The sequence below is a fragment of the Pristiophorus japonicus genome, chromosome 6 (assembly GCF_044704955.1).
Source record: "Pristiophorus japonicus isolate sPriJap1 chromosome 6, sPriJap1.hap1, whole genome shotgun sequence".
In the NCBI taxonomy this organism is placed as follows: domain Eukaryota; kingdom Metazoa; phylum Chordata; class Chondrichthyes; family Pristiophoridae; genus Pristiophorus; species Pristiophorus japonicus.
The window spans coordinates 120,803,161-120,821,194 of record NC_091982.1 but is presented as its reverse complement, the minus strand read 5'-3'; the positions used below and the strand labels follow the sequence as shown (position 1 = coordinate 120,821,194).

Here is an 18,034-nt window from a genome sequence, read left to right as displayed (position 1 = left end):
ACACAGCTCGCCGGAGTGAACACAGGAAATGGGACCGGAACTGCTGCCAGCAAGGTAATTGGCAAGGTTAGTGTTGCAATCGCAGAGTAGGGTCCCTGAGCAGCAGTAGCACAGATTCTTTTTGTGGGCATGGGAGAAGGAATGCTCTTGCCCCTTTCCGAACCCCCTGCTCCTCCCTGAACCACCCCCCCCGGCTCCCCTGCTCCTCCAGGACACTCCCGCTCCGGCTCCTCTCCCCTGCTCCTCCCCCACTTAGGAGGACCCCAATTGCTATTTTAAAAGGGGCAACAAATGAACGTGTGAAACAAATGAACGCTTTGGACTGCCGGTGGTAAAGGCTACCGGGCCCATTTTGAGGCCTTTATCACCCCATTAACTCCAGACGAGGGCACTCAGAGAAAAAGCCCTGGGCTCGAGAATAGGTGCAATACAATGCACAATAGAAATAATTCAAACATTGTCATAACTGCTATGACCCGTAGAGTGAACGATGTAGGGGCAAGTCTGCGAGAAGGCCTTACAAATCTCAGAATGAGTTGAAGAAAACTATCTAAGATTTGTCAGATATCTGCCGGATGGACGATACTCTTAACCAATTGTATACCTTGTTCCAACAAAATATGGGGTATCAGAGGGACTCATCAACAAATTATCTTTGGTGATGTCTAGCTTGAGCATGTAATCCATAAAAGCAATGAAAGACATTAGGGTGACTGTATAAATGATTCAAGGCATCGCTTTGCCTGATGCATATCTTATCCACACCCTAGAGTGTGAGCACTCAAACTCCACAAGTGGGAAATTGTCCCAGGTTGCAAAGGGAAAATCGGTACCAGGATTGAGTGCACACATTTTATTAACGTGTAAACTGCCACTTTAATTCTCTCAATGTGCATTGTGTACTCAAACATGAAAGGGGCTCCCACTGGTGGATAATGGAAATTCACAGATAATCCCATATCTTCCCATTTTAAAAGCTAGTTTAAAATAGGCTGCTGTCTTCACATACATAGCAACAGTTACTGCACGTGAAGCGTTTTGGAATGTCCTCAGAGAACGTAGTAACGCTCTATACAAAACAAAGTTTCTTCTTTCATATTTGATGCCCTGTGACTTCCAGTACTGACCCAGAGTGTCTTCCTCTCCTATTTGCTTCCATTATATCTCCCTTTTTCTTTCCGGCCTTCACACATTTTCTTATTGCCAACTCTAAATCACCCTGTTTACCTCCCTTTCAAACTCTTCCTTCCTCTGTATGACTTTGCTGTGATCTGGTTACAGTCGTTACCGCAATGGTTGAGAGCTGCACTTCTCATTTCTGGATATCTGCTGGACATTGGGGAGTTTGCTACCAGCTCAGCAATCAGAGTAGCTATCATTTTTGTTTTGCTTTTCTATTGAGTGAGATAGATTGTCTCAACTACCATTGTGTACACCTCTCAGAAGCACTGCCTATTTTTAAAGAGAACTTATGAGCTTAAAAATGACTGTTGCCGATATCAATGTATAAACACTTAAAAGCCAATCATATGAAAGTCCTCTATTTCAATGTAACCTGGATGAATTTATTCAGCATTTTGACTCCTAATGTTGCCTAAATTAACTTCTAGGATTTTTTCCCCCACTCATTGTACTTTCTATTTGCTGATTTATATCAAAATATTTAAACTATTTCAAATTACCACAATCTTCTTTTCACCCACGTCTCACTGCTCCTTACTGTACCCGAGATACAACACGTCTGATGTACTGATAGACTGTGAGGCTGTAATCTCTCACTTTCTCAGCATGCTGCTATATCAAGCTACCATGTCTGATATTGATGTCATAATGAAAGCGGGACAGCAAGAGGGATAACCCCTGGCAAACTATCCGGCAATAGCACTTTGAGAGATCTGGAAACTGATTGGAAACAGGGTTCTTTCTGGACTGAGAAAATCTGTGCAAAGTGCAAATGGTTATACTAGTTTTATGTATAGCTAAACAAAGTAACAGGATGAAACGTTCCCTCAGGAAAATAAGTGCAGCGTATGACTTGATCAGTGTTTATCTTCCATCCTACAGGCCAATGAACTAGATCAGTGACACTTGCTCTCGCTACGCCATTGTTTTTAATCATATAGATAGTTGCTCATCTGTGTGCTGGCAGCCTGGAATCTCAACGGTCCTCACAGGAAATGTCTGTTTTCCACACAGAAGTTAAAAATACTCCAGTGTCAGATGTCGCTTTTAGAAGAATAAATGAAGATCCTCAGTAGCGAGGTGACTAAATGGTTCAAGCCTGATATGCCCATGAGGGAGCATTCACTGTGAGTGGATTTACTTTACTGGCCTGAGTTCAGTGTAGGATTGTTTTCTCTGCTTGATCATGAGAGAGCTCCTATCCTTAGCAATGCTGGCCAACATACCCAACTGCTACTACTCTCCCAACATGGTCCCAATTCCTGCAAAAATCTCTGCAAAATCAGGTAGGTGGCTGATTGAGGTCACAGTGCCCTCTGCCTCTCCACCAATGTTCCCTCTAATTTTTTGTTGTGCTGAGCCGGCCATGAATTCCTTTGAGCGCAACAGTTTTGTCCGTGGGCAAATTTTATTACAAGCTTTACAACGGCAGTAAATACAACCACTTGAAAGCATTGATACAGTAATGCCGTATTGCCACCATGAGACAATCAGACAAGGTTCTTTATCAGTTTAACATAACTTCTCTGCTTTTGAAGTCCATTCCTCTAGAAATGAACCCCAGCGCTTTATTTGCACTTTGATGACTTTTTTTAACCTGCATTGCTACTTTTAATGATTTGTGAATCTATACTCCTCGGTCCCTTTGCACCTCTATCCCATTTGGGCTCCTATTTCCCAAGGAGTAGGTAGTCTCCTTATTCCTCCGACCAAAATGCGTCACACCACACCTATCTATACTGAAATTCATTTGTCATTTACATACCCATTCTGCAAGTTTTAGAATTAAACACTTTTACAAGCATGTACAAACTGTATTTAAAAAAAGTTACTTGTCAGAAATGACATATGAAAGAATTGCATGATAATCAGAAACATCGCTCAGTTACACGGTTATGCATTGACAAACATTGCAGAAGCCCAAGGTGAGCTGAAAGAGGCATATCTATACGTGTAATTAGCATTAATTTTAAAGTTCTCAACGTATTAGCCCATCACTCAAGTCACTATAGCAATGGCTACACAAGCAGCGGCTTTCCTATGGCGCTGGCTGACGTGATGTACGTCCACACAAGTATTAGAATATCATAATGCAACCAGACAACCAACAAATAAAAAGAATTGAACAAAAACGGGTATCCGTATTTACAACTTCAATCACTTCCATTAATAAAAGTGGTCTTCTTCAACCAGCACAACCACCATGTAACGTGCATTAACGCAGCACTTATCCACGGAAGTGCAGAAAAGCACATACACAATTTGTTACACCGAATTAAAAACAAAAAGCAATTTAACAGAAATAAACAAACATTCATCTTTCTTCCTGGACAGAAGAACCAATCAAACTGTCTTGGAAATGTTAACTGGTATGATGACGTAAAGATGTTAGGTTTCACTTCATGTTTTGCTATCAAACATTCCCCACAATATTAATTCCTGCTCTTAAGAGCAAGTAAGTCTTACTACAATTGTACAGGGCCTTGATGAGACCACACCTGGAATACTGTGCACAGTTTTGGTCTCCTTATCAGAGGAATAATATACTTGTCTTAAAGGCGGTGCAACAAAGGTTCACCAAATTGATCCCTTGGGTGAGAGGGTCATTCTATGAGGAGAGATTGGGCCTATACTCTCCGGAGTTAAGAAGCACGAGAGGGGATCTCTATGGGCCCCAAGTTTCCACAAGAAAAAAAAACGGCGCCTAAAAAAATCCTCGGTATTCTCCACCTACTTACAGGTCCTCTGGCCCTCGGCGCAGCCAGCATGAGCTGTGGGGGGGACGGAGCCAGGTCCCGGCGCTGAAAACAGTGCCGGGAACTCTGCACATGCGCGCTACAGTCGGCACGCAAGTGCAGTAGCTCCAGGCGCCGAACTATGTGGGAGGGGCCCTAAGCACGCAGCCCCTAGCCCTGGCTGAATGGCCTCACTGGGGCTGCGTGGATAAGGCTCCTCCCTCGGCCAGCTCCTGCTCCCCGCCAACCCGACCCGACACCCGCTCCCCCCCCCCCCCCCCCCCCCCCGCCGACCAGACCCGACACCCGCTCCCCCCCCCCCCCCCCCCCGCCGACCAGACCCGACACCCCCCCCCCCCCAGACCCGACACCCGCCCCCCCCCCCCCGCCGACCAGACCCGACACCCCCCCCCCCCAGACCCGACACCCGCCCCCCCCCCCCCGCCGACCAGACCCGACCCGACATCCGCTCCCTCCCCCCCGCCGACCAGACACCCGCTCTCCTCTCTCTCCCCCCCCCCCCCCCCCACCGACTGACCCGACCCCGCGCTCCTGTTCCCCGACCCGACCCCCCACTGGACCCGACCCAACCTGATCTCTCTCTCTCTCTCCCTCTCCCTCTCCATCCCTCAGTGACACGAACGGCTTTCTCTCCCTCCCGCTCATCGGCACGAACGGCTGCAGAATTCTCCCTGGCTGAAGCACTTTCACACAGGTAGGAAGATGGTTTATTTAATCTTTTCTTGGCTTATAAATGTTTATTCAGGTTGGATTTATTTGTATAATATTTGTAGAAGTATAAATAAGGATTTATTGTTGAATTTAATGAGTTCCCTTCCCTCCCCCCCCACCTCGTTCTGGACGCCTAATTTGTAACCTGCGCCTGATTTTTTAATGTGTAGAACAGGTTTTTTCAGTTCTACAAAAATCTTCACTGGCTCCATTCTACTTTAGTTTGGAGTACATTTTCACTGTGGAAACTTTCAAATCAGGCGTCAGTGGCCGAACACGCCCCCTTTTGAAGAAAAAATTCTGTTCTAAACTAAAACTGTTCTACCTGACTAGAACTGCAGAAAAAAAAATGTGGAGAATTGCGATTTCTAAAATAGTCCGTTCTCCACCAGCTGCTTCTAAAAATCAGGCGCGAATCATGTGGAAACTTGGGCCCTTTGAAACATACAAGATCCTGAGGAAGATTGACAGGATAGATGCTGAGCAGTTGTTTCTCCTGGCTGGAGTGTCTAGAACTAGGGGGCACAGTCTCAGGATAAGGGGTCGGCCATTTAGTACTACTGAGATGAGGAGAAATTTGTTCACTCAGAGGGCTGTGAATGTTTGGAATTCTCTACCCAGAGGGCTGTGGATGCTCAGTCGACTAAATTCATGGCTGAGATAGATAGATTTTTGGTTCAAAGGGAATCAAGGGATTATGGGGATCAGGTGAGAAAGTAGAGTTATCAAAGATAATCCATTTTCTTATTGAATGATGGAGCAGGGTCGAGGGGCTGTATGGCCTACAACTGCTTCTAATTCTTATATTCTTAAGCGAAGTGTTTCAGCCTTTGCATGTTAAAATTGGGGACCAGTGAATGGCTCCAAAACTAGTGTCGAATCAAACAGTTGATCCAAAAGCATTTGAGCCATAAACAAAGGGTAACAGTTATCTTTGGGGTAAGTACTGCAGAATAATTGACAGGCATAACAAGGACACCCACGGTACACTGAAGCTTTGCGCTGGCAACGGTGACTGGAGGAGACACCTGCGCCAAGAGGGTCCCGCCTTCTCTTTGCACTGATTGGCCGGGGAACTCTGGCGGAGAATGCCTGGAAACACACATCAGTGGCTGTGCAGGCCTGCCAATCACACGGCTGCCAATGAGGGGCAGTTACCTCGCAGCTGCCTGCCTCGAGCCAAGCGTCCCCGGCGCAAAGCTTCAGTGTGCCGCGAGCCCGAGTGCGTGGCCCGTTTATTTAGCCCAATCGAGTGTTGCATGGCCACACACGCGCACAGCTTAAGGTTAACAGTGCTCTCCACCTCTCTGTCCTTTAAGGCCCTCCATAAAGCCCTTTCTTTTTGACCAAGTTTGTAGTCACCTCCTTATATCTCCTACTTTGTCTCAGCATATATTTTAGTTTGATCACACCATTGTGAAACACCTTGGGACATTTGTTATGTCAAATGCGCTATGCAAATGGAAGTTGTTGTTGCAAATATACAGGATTATAGACCACATTCACCAAGCATTATTGGTAACAGCACATGGCAACAAAAAAACCCAGAACTTTCATTAAATTCAGTAATTCCTCACCCTAAATTGATTTCAATCAGTTGGTTGTGCAATTTCCTAGACACGGTCAATTGGAATGCATTGCATGCTTACATGCGTCCTCAGTCTGAAGATGTCGACTATGCCAGATTGGGTAAAGTTAAGATCTAGCACACCTTTACAGAAGCACTGTAACACACAACCAGGTCAATTCCAATGCCTCCATTTTTGTTTCAGGATCCTAAATACATGCTCAACAACTTCACCTTATACTGTGTGGCTGGTTATGTTTTACTTTACCTTCATTTTGTGGTTTTCCATCATCATCATAGGCGGTCCCTCGAACGAGGATGACTTGCTCCCACATGAGTTCACAGATGTTTCAATGAAGGACCCAATGTTCCAGTCCTGAACTGCAATTGAATTGGATGGAAGATGCCTGTGCATGGATTTTTTAAACGTGTGGTGCCCGTTGCACATCAGCCACCACACTGGCTTGACGGAGCTTGGCCTTTATCCAGTAGCAAGGGTTAACCAGGACGACTGAAGACCAGCTCTGCTGCATGGACCTAGTGCGCACACATATCGCAGTGTGAGCTGGCCCGTGCTGCCCGTGGGACCTCGTCTCTTCTGGGCCCCGTACCCTCATTTGCCGCACCTCGCCATGTGGTTCTTACACTCATACCATCAGACAAAATTTCAAAATATCCTTGCAATCATCCTCCTTAAATAATGCAGAAATACTTGGACTTTGTAGAACTGTATGGTGAATTAGCAATAATAAAAACTTCAAAGAAGGAACCAGAAGTATACTCAGTGACCCGACAAAAACAGCAATGTTTGAGGGGAGGGACGCCTCGATTGGCAAGGGGACATGCTGTCAATGATGAAAGAGTAAAAGAATTAGATAAATATTAGTGGTGATGAAAAGAAAAAAAAATTAGGTTTTAAATTACTTTGAAAATTCAAAAGTATTAAAACGCTGCAAGGGAGTGTGACTCATCAAAAACAGATGGAGAAAGCTCTACTCATTTAATGAATGACAATAAAGTAATCTCAGAAATTGATGATTTAGAAACCAAGCTATGATCAATTCTAGGATCTTTGGTTTACTGGATGTTGTAAGCAGTCAATGCACACACCTTGGACGACTTGTCACGAATCAAGGCCCTGCCCTTCCAACACAAACACATGCCTTTGTGACTAAATTACTGTACTATCACACAGGCAATAATAGATGAATTACAAGAAGGGGCTAGCGGATGCAAGAATGTAATGAAACTGGCAAATGAATTGTCATTCCCCATAAAGGGTTTGATGGGCTGTGCAATGCAACAGAGATATAGAAACAAAGAGATGATTTCCTCAGGCCTCACTGCGGTTTGGTGTTCGTCCAACTCACTCAAAAAATTTTAATTAATGCTTATTTGCCACTGTGTTTAGCCTGCATGAAATATGTACTTGGAAAAAAATATATGCTATGTTAGTGAGGTCATTAATAAGATTATGGAACATTACTAGAAGCAGGGAGTACAGACCTAAAGAAGATGTTGCAATATATCAGGGAGTCTATACTTTAAATGTATTATTCTAAAATCTAGTGTACAGTTGATGTCATATCTTTTACTTAGGAACAGGGAGTAGGCCAATCAGCCCCTCGAGTCTATTCCACCATTCAATTAGATCGTGGCTGATCTGTTCGTCGACTCCATTTATCTGTTCCCCATGGATAATGGTAGATAATTGAGAGTCCACAAATGTTGGCCTTGCACATATACGTTGGCCATAGGAATAAATAATAAAGTACAGACCTAAATACCCAAGAGAGCAAGTTGAATTCTTAGGCTATAAGAGAACGTAGGAGATTTGTGCAAAGAAGTTATGTCTCGATTAAGATTATGTCCCACGAGAGTTTTAGTGGCTAATCGGAGCTTGGTTAATGGAAGTTCCACTGTGTAAAAAGTATGTGAAAGGATTTTGCTGCCATCTCCTTGGATAGTTCAACAGATAAATGTACTACATGTGGTACTGAGACATGTGGTACGGGAGTTTCCTAGGTTTGAGAAAAATAAGCCAGGAATTTCTAGTCCCTCCCAACTGTTACCTACCACTGGTCACATCCTGCCAATCAATCAGAGAATGTTCCCTTCATCCTTACTCTGTGGTTGGCAGGTAGGAAATAATGACCAATCCATATCTCACCTCCTTTAAGCGCCTTTCCTAAGAACTCACCTCTTTTGGGTCACTCATCATAATCTCTTTCTTTGGCTCAGCATTCACGCTTGCCTAATTACGGTCCTGTAAAGTGCCTTAGGACTTGTTATTATGTTAAAGGGGCTCTATAGTTGGAAGTTTAGTTGTTGTTTGAGATTTTGGGCTGAAGGAGGTTGCAGAGGTGAAGCAGAGGTCAGACGATGGAAGAATGTGTAGAAAAAGACAAAGCTTTTGAATTGAATGAAGTGGGGAACAGACAGCCAATGAAAGTTGGCAAAGACAGGGGTGATGGAGGAGGAGCAGAACAGAATGTGGGCAGTGGAGCTTTGGACAAATTAGAGATATGTGTAGGAAGGAGCTCAGGGGCCAATAGGGTGTGCTTTGGAGAAGCAGACTCAAAAGTTTGTTTGTGCTATAAACTGATCTCACATGACTGCAGCAATAAGGAGGGGAAAAACAGCTAGCGCCTCACTGCTACTACCGTTACTGCAAATCATTTGAGTATGCGGGTGCTGGGTGAGGACAGTACTGAGCTCGGCTGTGCTGCAGTTGAATAGCCAGCCAGCTAGAAGGCTCACGTAAGCAAAATTACCATTTGGGCACGTATCGAAAGACATCCAGTGCTCGCGGAATCATGTCAACGAGCAAGTCGATGCCTTCAGGTCGGCTGAACTTTGTGATAAGAGAAGTACAATAGAGGCTGCAATATATGATGAGAGGAGAAAGGAGAACACTCAATTTTGTTGAAGTTAAATTTTGAACAGAGTTTTTGATACCCATTAATTTTCACAGGAAAGCTGTATAATTTGTTCTTAAAATACTGCGTTTTTGTACGTGCATCTCCTCAGTAGCATTTCTTCACTTTTCACATGTAAAAGGGATCCATATAAATAATGGCTCTACTGATTGAAACAGTGGTCCCTTCGGTATCGACTGCTAATAATTTATCCAGCCATTACAACATAAAAGAACTCATTCCTGCAGTCTCGAGGAGTACAATTCACTCACTACAGGAGATTTCTAATGTAACCACAGGGCATGGAGCCTGTGAGATAATAGCACTCCAAGATTCGACTGCAAGATTCTAGAATACGCAGCACCGCGCAGCTTACGAATATGAAAGGTTTGTGGAGAATGCACTTCATTCTAGGAACAGAGTTTGATGAATTAAGAACCTTCTCCCATTCAGCGCCTGTATGAACGCGACTTCATAATGATTCATCATCAGACAGATTACTGAATTCTGTTATTCTCATTGGCGACAAGAGCAAGCATCAAAGTGTGGTTAAACCGGTATTGCCAGAAGAAGATCATCATGAATAGCTCAGTCGTCAGATTATCCTGATCTGATTATAACACTTGATTTGACCCTGTCTTCCAGTCTAGCATAACACAAGGCAGACTGTTTGATGGAACCAAGTTGTAGAGATTTTCAGAAGTATTGTTGCAGATGTTTTGGTTCAGAAGATTGCTGCAAAGCTAATCATTTGGCTACTGAGAGAAATGGGACCCAAGAAACGCATTGATGAGCCATGGTTTGGGTCCATTGCCTATTGAAATACATCGATCTTTGAAGATAATTCTCCGTACAATTCTGCTTAAAAACAATGCCCTTCTTTATTTTGCATTCCCTTCGCCTGCAATGCTGTTATCCTTTAGTTGGGAATGGAAGGTGGACTCTGGGCCATGAATTTGGTAGACACAATCTTTCTAAAGGCTCTCAAATTCTGAAACCTTAGCGTGGAAGTCCAGCAAATCTATAATTGCAGGCACCATCCACACTTAGAATTTTCCATGTGTACAGTACAATAGCTCTCCAAAAAACTATAACAGCTGATGCCAGGTGACGCAGACTTCAGCATTTTCCACATGTCAATACATACACACACACACACAAAAAAGGTATCAGGGGCAAGATCACATATTATGTACCATATTGTTACTTCTGGTAGAACATTTTATACATTAAAGTATTAAAAAATCATTTAATTTCTAAGAATTGCTGGTGAAAACTATGCAGACTCAATAGGGTGAGGATCGTTTCCTTTCTCCTGCTTGTTCCATGCCCCTTTGACTACTCCCCCAAATCCTCCACGATCCAAAGCTTCCATTATGCCTTTGCCACTTCCCATCCATTCTCCAACCACCATCCAAAGAATGCCAAAGACTGAGACAGGGGGAAACAGTGAGGGGCTGTCAGAGTACCCACACAGCAAGGCCATTCAGTCCCTCAAGTCTGTTCTGCCAGTCTGATCCATACTTCAATTCTATTTAACTGCTTTAGCCCTTAATAGAAAGACTTGCATTTCTATCGCACCTTTAATGACCTCAGGACGTCCTAACGCGCTTTAAAGCCAATTAAGTACTTTTCAAGTGTAGTCATGTGCACAGCAATATCCCACAAACACCAATGCGATAATTACCAGACAATCTATTTTATCTTTTAGTCATGTTAATTGAAGGATAACTATTGACCAGAACACCAGAGAGAACTACCCCGCTCTTCTTTGAAATAGTGCTGTGGGACTTGAGTGGGCAGACAGGGCCTCAGTTTAACATCCCATCTGAAAAACGTTTCACCTCTGGCAGTGCAGCACTCCCTCAGCACTGCACTGGAGTATCAGTCTAGATTTTGTGCTCAAGTCCCTGTAGTGGGAGTTAAACCCACAACTTTCTGACTCCGAGGTGAGGGTATGACCCACTGAGCCGCAAAGATCCATCAAGCTCAGTCTTGAAAGCTCCAAGCTTGAAATCGACCTGCAGTATCCACAGCTTTTTGGGGAGATTTCTACCACCCTTTGCGAAGAAAAACGGCCTCCTGATTTCACTCCTAAATAGCCGAGCTCTAATGTTATGATGCTCCCTTGTTATATTTCACTCACTGGAACTGGTAATGAGGGGAAAGCTCAACTCTGCAGCAACCATGGTTACTGTAAGTGGGAGGCTGAGGAGAAACAACCAAACAGGAGGGTGAAGGTCAGTGGGCAGGAAGGCGTTGAAGCTGTCATCCGATTGACTTATTTCCAAAACTATGCGACTCCAGCTGGTAATTTTTAACAGATACAAAGTGTGATATTGGAAGGGACAGCAGTATGCAACACAAATGACTGATTAATAACCCACTTATAACTTTTGCTCCTACCCTTCTTTATTCCAGGTCTTGCAGCTTCTGATACAGTAGCCTTTATTACATAGCCATGTCATTTAAGAGCAAATAGTTGTTGAAAATGAATAGTGACAACAATGGGTAATTGAGGGCATTAACAACTTTGCTTTGAGAACTTATAGAAAATGGAGCTGTGGGAGAGAACAGTGTAGATTCCATCCAATGTCCCAAATGTGCAGTAACCCATCAAAAACAAACCATCATTACAGTTCATGACATGTGCCATCTATAAAAGCAGTATCTGCAAGTATGTTATTTAATGCTGGATATTTAATAACAGGAATTAAGGACATTCAGTGTCCTGAACACACAATCTGCTTAGTTTCCAGTAATCATTTTTTGTTGTTGTGATTTTTCATTGCATCAAATTGAGTATTTTGGCTCTGTTTTCAGTTGTCATTCAGCAAGATACCTGCATTTTATCAAGACTTTTCCCCTCCTTGAAATAAATGTCTGTCTGGTTTCTAGCCTGTCCCTCAACTGACAACTCCACTGCCTGGTTTTCAGGAATATCGCACTGGTCATAAACTGCTCCCCTGACAGGTCATGAGCAAATCGGGTGCTACTCACTCCTGGCAGTGCAACCGAGTGCCAACAATTTCTGTGTTAGTGCCCACAGCTCTTAATTCAATGTTTTTCACTCCGGAAACCTGTGCGTCCTGATTGGATTCATGGAGCAAAAGAGCCAAATGGAAGTGGTGTCACTGGCACTGAGCAAGTTGCACTGAGCTGCCATGTCATGTTATCTGGCAGGAGTGAGAAAAATACAAGCCACACTATATTTTTTTTACAGCTTCTGATTTTTGCCTTGGAGGGTCTTATCAGTGTTACGGAATTTAACAAAAGCCTCAACATTTTTGCCAGGTAACATTTCATCCGTGAAACCCCCCCAAAACCTCCAATTATATGCAGAAAGACCTACACTAAAAATTACAGTCGTTCCAAAATGTCCATGGAAGAAAGTCAGTCCAGATTACAACGCGCTATGTAGAAATACAGACATGCCTATACCAATAAATTCTTGTATCAATTACTAGAGAAAGCAGAATTAAAAGGAGTAAATATATTAAACAAAATCTTAATTAGAAAAATCTTACACAGAAGCTAGGGACTTTTTAAACATTAAAGAGTTATATAAAGGGAAGTTGTTCTGGTCAATTGTGCAGTTTAAGTTTACACAATCTATCCTATCATCAAACCATATCTAAGCACAAAATTTATAAATAAGACAACTGAATATCTGCAACGCTGACTTTCCACCTATCGTACCCTATCTAAACTAGGGCTCAAACATAGCAAGTTATCTACATTCAGTATGCGGAGCTCTCAGCCTGCATATTATCAGCCAGGACTTTACAAAGCATTACCTGACACTCAGTTGTGACCCCATGACACCCCATTTACCCTTAAATATACAAATCATTTTGGTATAAAGAAAATCTGTAACTCGATGTTAAAAAAGGGGTGCATATCCAACCACTTTCACAAGGTGAACATTTTTCAAACCGAAAAACCTTTAATGGAAACTCAATCGGGTGCCTTAACTCTCACTCTCGCACGTGCCAAAGCAGCACTGTACAACGTGTCAGGGGATAGACAACAATTCAACCAGGACACCTGGCGGCATGCAGCGGTAAAGTAAGACATTTAAACAAAAACCTGGATGCAGGCATCGAGGCTGATAACAATGAGACTGAATTACTGAAGGCATTGTTGCAATAAATGATCAAGTGTCGGATACTGCACAATGCAGCACGCTTCAAATGCAGTCATTTAGTGCATTCAGCCTTAACCTTCAATGGTAAACGGCAGCATAAATCCTCACAAAAAAAGCATTAAGTGCATGCAGTACATACAATCTAATATATTTTAGCTGTCAGTTCTGAAACATCAGCTGAGTAATTAATGCTAGAAAGTGCGTTAATGAATAATTCACATTACACTAGAGCATTGACATTCAAAACCACACAGCGCTTTAAGCAAGCTGGCATGTGAACTTACATGTATGCTGGAGTCAGTGTTGTTGTCCTGGATGGCTTAAGCACAGAAACTGGGAATTTCCAGTTTGTGGGGTTGCTGGTTTTCCATTTCAATGGCATGTTGTTATAAAGGTACTACGATACCAGCGACAAGCATTTCCAAACCAGACTTCCAGCTATGAGCTCCATACCAGACAAGACTGCTCACAGTGGCTGCTGCTTACAACACGTGAATAATTCTGGCACTGCTCTTAAGCTAATGTTTTCGATTGCTGTACTTAGTGAAACAGGGCTGAAAGGCATTTTCTTTTCCCAAATCCTTTGTCTCCCCTAAAGCACAAGATGTGGTTTCTAGCAAGCTAACTCAACAATAAGTGCCACCTTATTCAAGAGAAGCTCCGACTGCACCACACGCAGCCCGATTCTCGGGAGCAGCACATTAGGGCTTTTGTTTCTCAACACACTGCGAGAACAAGATAAGGGCTGCAAGAGCGGTGCTACCTGTACCAGGCTCTGCAATGAAGCAGTAAATTATTCACTGTTAACACCCTTCATTTCAGCAAGACTTCAACACCACTGTAGAGGATAAAAAAAACACAAAAGGATCATGTGATATATCTGAGTCATCAACATACCTACTCAGAATACACTTGTCATCCTCTGTAAATTCTTCTTTTGGGCTGCAACAATACAAATGGGATATAAATTTCAGCATAGCCCTGGGCCACTGCTAATAGACATCAGGGAACAAATTCAGCAGCCTGATTTTCTCCTGTAAAAGCTCCATCCAAACATAGCATCAATGTTATTATGATAAAAACCTTTTTCCATTCTAACAATCCATCACAGCCATAATGCAGAGTCCAAGATGTCAAAAAATCAGAACTGATGCAATTTCCTGGCTGCCCGTCTAGTGTCTGCTGCTCAGTGTGCTTTTATTTTCCCCATACTTCCTTGCCGAGCACCATACTCAAAACAGCCGAGTATTTTACAACGTGCTGTATTACATGGCTCTCATTCTGTATCTTCTGCGGGGAATGGGGTTTGCTTGCAGTATGTTCCAGCAGTCACAATCAGCAATGCTGCTAACGATCCAATTCAACTGCTCTCGAATACCTCATCAACCACTTGAAGTTGTAGCGGAGCAGTTGGTCAAGCAGGTGGCCACCTGGGACCACCCTGCTGTTCTGTGCTCCGCTGCTGATCCCGGGGCTGGGGACGGATAAGAATCCCTAATGATAATAACGCTCAGAGCATGTGGCTTCAAAAGCAAGAGCTCCGAGAGCAACATATTAATATTTGACCAGCCCCTTTCAAAAAAACACAATGCGTAGCTTTGAAAAGGGACTGCAACCTACCTCAGGAATATTTTATGCTAAATTTTCAAAACCTTCACAAGACATTTAGTTATTGCATATTGTGTGACCTTTAAATAATAAAGCAGAATATATTTATCTATTATCCAATCATATGCAACCAATTTACAACACTATAATTCCGTATCTGCAGTGGAATGAAAACTGCAAATAGAACAAGGACATTTTAATCTGCCACTTGTCCCAAGAGAAATGTTCATATTATCCAGAACAAATACAAGACATGAAATAGCAAGACAACATAAATTATTATAGTTTCAGCAAACCATTAAAAAATTAAATTGTCCACAGCCTTACACTTGGTGAGTTCACACTATAACTGTAGCATTGGTGAAAAGTGCATTCGCTTTACACAAATGCTGGTTATAGTGTAAATGTGGCTTGAGTCTGGTGTCAGTCTGACCCGACACTGAAATCAGTTCTGGTCTAAACATTCCATTTACACTGCACAAGTTCAGCTGGTGCAAAGTTGAAACCACTTGGTATGGACACTAAACGTAGTGTAAATACGCTCACTCCATCATACATGGAAAACAGCAACACATTTCTGCAATAGCCTTTTCTTGCTCAGATTATAAAACTGGCAGCCTAAAAGCCCCAGAATTCAATTGTAGAGAGATTACAACTGTAGTATCATGATTCAATGTTTTTCATACTCCTTTGAGGTGATGACACAGTTTAGAAGAAACAACATGGGGAAAACTAAATATTCCAGAGTGATACAAGAATCCCTAATGATAATACTCGGGGCATGTGGCTTCATTAATTAAGAGGGGTTTCAGTTATGTGGAGAGACTGAAGAAGCTGGGGTTGTTCTCCTTAAAGCAGAGAAGGTTAAAGGAAGATTTAATATAGGTGTTCAAATTCATGAGGAGTTTTGATAGAGTAAATAAGGAGAAACTGTTTCCATTGGCAGTAGGGTCGGTAACCAGAGGACACCGATTTAAAATAATTAGCAAAAGAACTAGGAGGGGAGATGAGGAGAATGTTTTTACTCGGCGAGTTGTTGTGATCTGGAACGCACCGCCCGAAAGTGTGATGGAAGCAGATTCAATAGTAACTTTCAAAAGGGAATTGGATATTTACTTGAAAAGGAAAAATTGCAGGGCTATCGGGAAAGAGCAGGGGAGTGGGACTAATTTGGTGTTTTTTTCCCAGAGAGCCAGCACAGGCACGATGGGCCAAATGGCCTCCCTTCTGTACTATATAACTGGGATAACTCTCAGCAGTGATCTTGTACTCATGATCTTCCAAAGCGAAAATAAAATTGTTACCAATGAGCCAAGGCGGACTCTAATTTGGGTACTGTTACAGTTAATGAAAACTACGCATTGTGTACATGTCAACTAATGTATCTAAAGTGAGTAAAATTGAGGGAGGGAGGAATCAAACCTAAACTCTGGTGCGTTACTACAAAGGCTGCACTCTAATCTATACAAACAACTGCTTTATCAAAATTCTATATGTGCCATTATCTTCCACTTTGCACCAAGCTGTTTGTAAATTCACTTCACGTTGCATAATCACGGCAACATGCTAAGTTTCCTGAGGCTACAGCCACAGCTCTTACAAGAATCCATGAGAAAAATAAGTATTTTTCACTTAACGCACTTCAAGTAGAATACAAGGCAAAACAATTGTGTGAATCCAGCCACCAATGTCAGTCAATTGAATTGCTGAGCAATTTTCATTATGGAAAACTCATCACAGAGGGGGTAATTTCACGACTCACATCCCTGCAGGTGAGCTTCCCATGATTTGGGGCAAAAGATTTCTGGATACATGGTCTTGTTGGGTGAAGTTCCGCACAAGGAGAGTAAATCATAACATTACCCCTAAAGTAGTCAGTGCAGAATTTTTTAAAAACTTGAAATCAGACTTGCATTTAACAGCGAACTACTGCCCAGAATATGTGTATGAATATATACATAGTGATTAAAATTGGGGGTAGGAGGAATCAAACCCAAGGTGAATTGGATGGACCTCGGTCTTATTTCATCTAGCAATTCCTATATCTCCAAAGGATTTGTAGACCCCTAGAACAAAGGAGTGCAGCATAGGAGGCTGATACAGATATTCTAATCTCAAATGAGAAATGATCAGCTGTTTGTAAAATTATAGAATCTGATTATGAAGGTTAGTCGGTTAGAATACACAAACTTCCACACAGATATATCATTCTAAATTTTTAGTTAAAATTTAAGCTACGCACCATATAATCTCTAATTTCCAATGGGGTGTCATAAGTCATAAGGTCTATGAAATTATTTTTGAAAAACTTAAATTTCAGTGTATGAAATGTTGCACCTCTATTCAAAACCATTAACTGCATGCAATCCAGTTCATCATACTGGTCCATATAACACACACACACAGTATTGAAAAAAAATCTAATTACAATTTAAAACAGAACAATGCAGGCTAATCGAGGTGCAACATTTCATACACTGAAACTTGTTAAAAAAAAATTATTTCATAGACCTTATGACTTATGACACCCCATTTGAAATTAGAGATTATATGGTGCGTAGCTTAAATTTTAACTAAAAATTTAGAATGAGATATCTGTGTGGAAGTTTGTGTGTTCTAACCGACTAACCTTCATAATCAGATTCTATAATTTTACAAACATCTGATTATTTCTTATTTGAGATTAGAATATCTGTATCAGCCTCCTATGCTGTACTCCTTTTATTATTTGTTCTAGGATGTGGCAAGGCGGTATTAAATGTCCTTTCCCAGTTGTGTGAAGAAAGTTCAGAGACAATCAAAGGATGGGGCTGCAGTCACATATAGGCCAGACTGGATGGGGGTGGAAGGTTCCCTCTCCTGAAGGACATTAGTGACCCAATTGGGTTTTTGAAGCAAACCACCTTTTCTGGTGCCAGCCCATACATTACCAGCTTTATTGAATTTAAATTCTGAATTTGCCATTCTGGGATTTGAACTCATGGCCTCTAGGTTGCTGGTCCAGTATCATAACCACAAACCTGTCTTTTCAGATGTTGTAGCACTTGTAATAGAGCTCCACCTAGTGGATTACTGCTCCACCTAGTGGGTTACTGTGATAATGCAACTACTGATGTAAATACAATAAAAGGGTAAAGTGACAAAG

General features: G+C 42.3%; 1 protein-coding gene across 6 annotated transcripts in view; it reads right to left on the bottom strand.

Moving 5' to 3' along the window:
* klhl13 (kelch-like family member 13) overlaps positions 1-18,034 on the bottom strand; it is a 333,304-nt gene that overhangs the window by 97,588 nt on the left and 217,682 nt on the right. Inside the window, exon 1 of one of the 6 annotated variants that reach the window (XM_070883160.1) lies at positions 14,179-14,290. The exons of 4 other annotated variants lie outside the window; for them this stretch is intronic. In XM_070883160.1, coding sequence (XP_070739261.1) covers positions 14,179-14,258 — 80 coding nt within the window. In that variant the 5' untranslated portion in view covers positions 14,259-14,290. Of the gene's footprint in view, positions 1-13,565; positions 14,091-14,178; positions 14,291-18,034 lie in introns of those variants that run through there. One more of the 6 variants, XM_070883159.1, reaches the window with a different exon arrangement.